At 30.5% G+C, this 3,109-nt stretch overlaps 1 protein-coding gene across 1 annotated transcript in view; it reads right to left on the bottom strand.

The window, feature by feature from the left end:
* Positions 1–2,436: 2,436 nt before the first annotated feature.
* LOC143226950 (gamma-aminobutyric acid receptor subunit alpha-6-like) overlaps positions 2,437–3,109 on the bottom strand; it is a 15,958-nt gene continuing 15,285 nt past the window's right edge. The window contains exon 5 of the mRNA XM_076458505.1: positions 2,437–2,485. Within this exon, the coding sequence (XP_076314620.1) occupies positions 2,437–2,485 (49 nt within the window). The remainder of the gene's footprint in view (positions 2,486–3,109) is intronic.

The raw sequence follows: 3,109 nt of genomic DNA, 5'->3' as shown, positions 1-3,109 counted from the left end.
GTGTACTGAAGGCCTAGAAACAACATCAAATGATATCCTATCATTCATGGCAGTTAAATAGACTAGATTACAAGAGCTCATATATTGAACACTTAGAGGTCATGTTTAAATATTTGTTCTTTCAAACAATTCTCTTATAAAATAATTCAGTAAGTACTTAATTTCAAAACATGACAATCAAATAATAATACAGTAAAAGTCAATTTCCAAACATGATTCCCAAATAATTCAAAGCATAATTACAGAATACATTAAACAGACAATTTTAAAACATCACAACTAAACAATTCAGTAAAAGTTGTAAAACATGAAGATATAGACAGATAATGACTGTTTCAAACCAACACTCTGTAAAACTTCATTGGACTTACCTCCAGTAAATGTAGCAGTTTTGTACTTGCTACCATAGATAAGGTTTTCAGGTAAGGAAACTGCAGTAATTCAAAAAAATAATTAAAATCAGAATACTCAGATTATACAGAGTAAGATAAAATTACACTTCTTGTTTCTTCCACAAAATTATGTATATTAATTAGTAACAAACATTAAACTCCTGGTTCTACAGTAGCTGTCAGTTACTTCATCTTGGTCATTGTATACCCAAACATAAAAGTGGAATTAATAAAACAGTATAAAGTCTGAGGGTCAGCTTTCTCCTTGCTTTGTAACCTTTCTTGATCATCTGTGTAACTGTTATTTTTATGTGTATACAGATATACAATATTTACAAAATTAATTTTTTTTGAATAAAATATTCTGGTGCTGGCACTGAATAAGAAAACATTGTGAATTAAAGTTTCATTGTAAAGTGCTTCAACAATGTATTTTTAAAAGTCAATCACATCACTGAAGAAAAAACAGGACAAATCATAATTTGACAATACATCTTCCCATTAAAACAGATTCAACAGAGTAGTGAGAATGTTCACATTGTTTTTATCACTGAAAGAAAAGCAGGACAAATCATAATTTGGCAAAACATCTTCCCATTAAAACAGATTCAACAGAGTAGTGAGAATGTTCACATTGTTTTATCACTGAAGAAAAACAGGACAAATCATAATTTGGCAATCGTCTTCCCATTAAAACAGATTCAACAGAGTAGTGAGAATGTTCACATTGTTTTATCACTGAAGAAAAACAGGACAAATCATAATTTGGCAATACATCTTCCCATTAAAACAGATTCAACAGAGTAGTGAGAATGTTCACATTGTTTTATCACTAAAAGAAAACAGGACAAATCATAATTTGGCAATACATCTTCCCATTAAAACAGATTCAACAGAGTAGTGAGAATGTTCACATTGTTTTGGAACAACTTACCTTATCGGATGAAACATGCTAAATGAACACATCTTAGAACAGTTTGGACTAGAAACAACAAAATACAAATTTTGGAAAGGTATCAGTCATCTTACATAAGACAGTTTTATTATTCTAACAGGACAGTTGACCTTTGGAATTGATTGTCTTCAGATGTTGTAGTGGCTGTAAATTTAAATGAGCTTAAGAAAATGTGTGATAAGCACATGAATGATAAATTTAAGGTGTTTTGTTTTTAGGTTACAGTGGAATAGCTAAGATGGACCAATAAGTCCTGTGTTGTTCCAAAATATGTTAAGAAATATCTGTTTTCCTTGTAATCCTTCTTCTAACTAAGAGACATCTATTGTCCTTGCTGAGATATCCATTGTCTTTGCTGTAATCATTGTTGTAAATAAGACAACCAACATTCTTGATCTAATTTTTGTTCTAAGATATCTAATTTCCTTCCTGTAATCCTTGTTCAAACAGATATCCTCCACTATCCTTTTCATACCCCTTCTTCTAACTAATAGATGTCCATTGTCCTTTATGTACTCCTTGTTCTAAATAAAACATCCTCTTTCTTTCTTTGTTGTAATCCTTGTTCTAACCATGACAATCATTTTCTTTGTTGCAATCCTTGTTCCAAGAGATATCCACTGTCCTTGCTATAATCCTTGATCTAAGAGAAATCCATTGTCTTTGTTGTAATTTTTGTTCTAATTAATAGACATCCACTGTTCTTGTTGTAAAATCTTGTTATAACTAAGACATCCATTGCCTTTTTTGTCATATTTATTCTAACTAAAACATCTATTGTCCTTGTTGTAATCCTTGTTCTTAGAAACATCTATTGTCCTTGATGTAACCCTTGATTCTAAGAAACATCCTTTGTCCTTGCTGTAATCCTTGTTCTAAGAGACATCTGTTATCCTTGCTATAATCTACTGAATGCATTTCAATTAATTTAGTGTCAGATTTTCAGTATTTGCATGCATTACGGAAGTTCTTATAAAACAAGAATCTATCTTCATCAATGAAACCAGAAAATAAGGGTGGAATAAACCACAGAGACAATAATAATAGAAACTACAAATCAAACTAACTCTGCCTGATGTGATGAGCGGGTCAAAGATAATTTATATACTGAGTGCGGACATCTCGTAGGGTAAAGAACCTGTCAAGAAGATGTAAAACAATACAATGATACCAAATAAGTACTAATTCAGTGATGTCATGTGCCTCAAGTTATTAAAAAAAAATGTTACTTTTAAAAATTTCAGCACTACTGAAATAGTGGACAAGAAACAACTCTGCACTAAAGAAAAAAAAGAACCTATCATGGAAATGAGACACAGACTAAATAAAATTAAAGTGAAATAAGTCTAATATATTACAAATATTAACCTAAGTAAATACGTTACATTAAACTTTCTTCAACAAGAACACAACTTTAATACAAGTGATAACAAAGAATACTATCCTCTTCATTTCAATAACAATCCACATTTCTGAAACTAATTCATTTATCAAAGAAAACCTTCAAAAAGAAATATAAAATACATTGATTACTCAGAATACAATAAAAATGAATTAATGGTAGCATAGCTACAGAAAGTAGTTTTGAATCTCCCAATAATTAAATCAACAAACAATGGTTCCTACAAGCGGGTTTCAACTCACCATTAACTATGATGGTTAAGAGACAATCAAACAAAGGTTGTAACCTTTGGTGTCCAGTGGTGATAATTTTATGAAAAACCTACAAGAAAGTGCAAACATGTGTAAATAAGATTTTCAA

Source organism: Tachypleus tridentatus, chromosome 9 (genome assembly GCF_004210375.1).
Source record: "Tachypleus tridentatus isolate NWPU-2018 chromosome 9, ASM421037v1, whole genome shotgun sequence".
Lineage (NCBI taxonomy): Eukaryota > Metazoa > Arthropoda > Merostomata > Xiphosura > Limulidae > Tachypleus > Tachypleus tridentatus.
The sequence above is the reverse complement of the archived record's forward strand: the minus strand, read 5'-3'. Positions and strand labels throughout refer to the sequence as shown.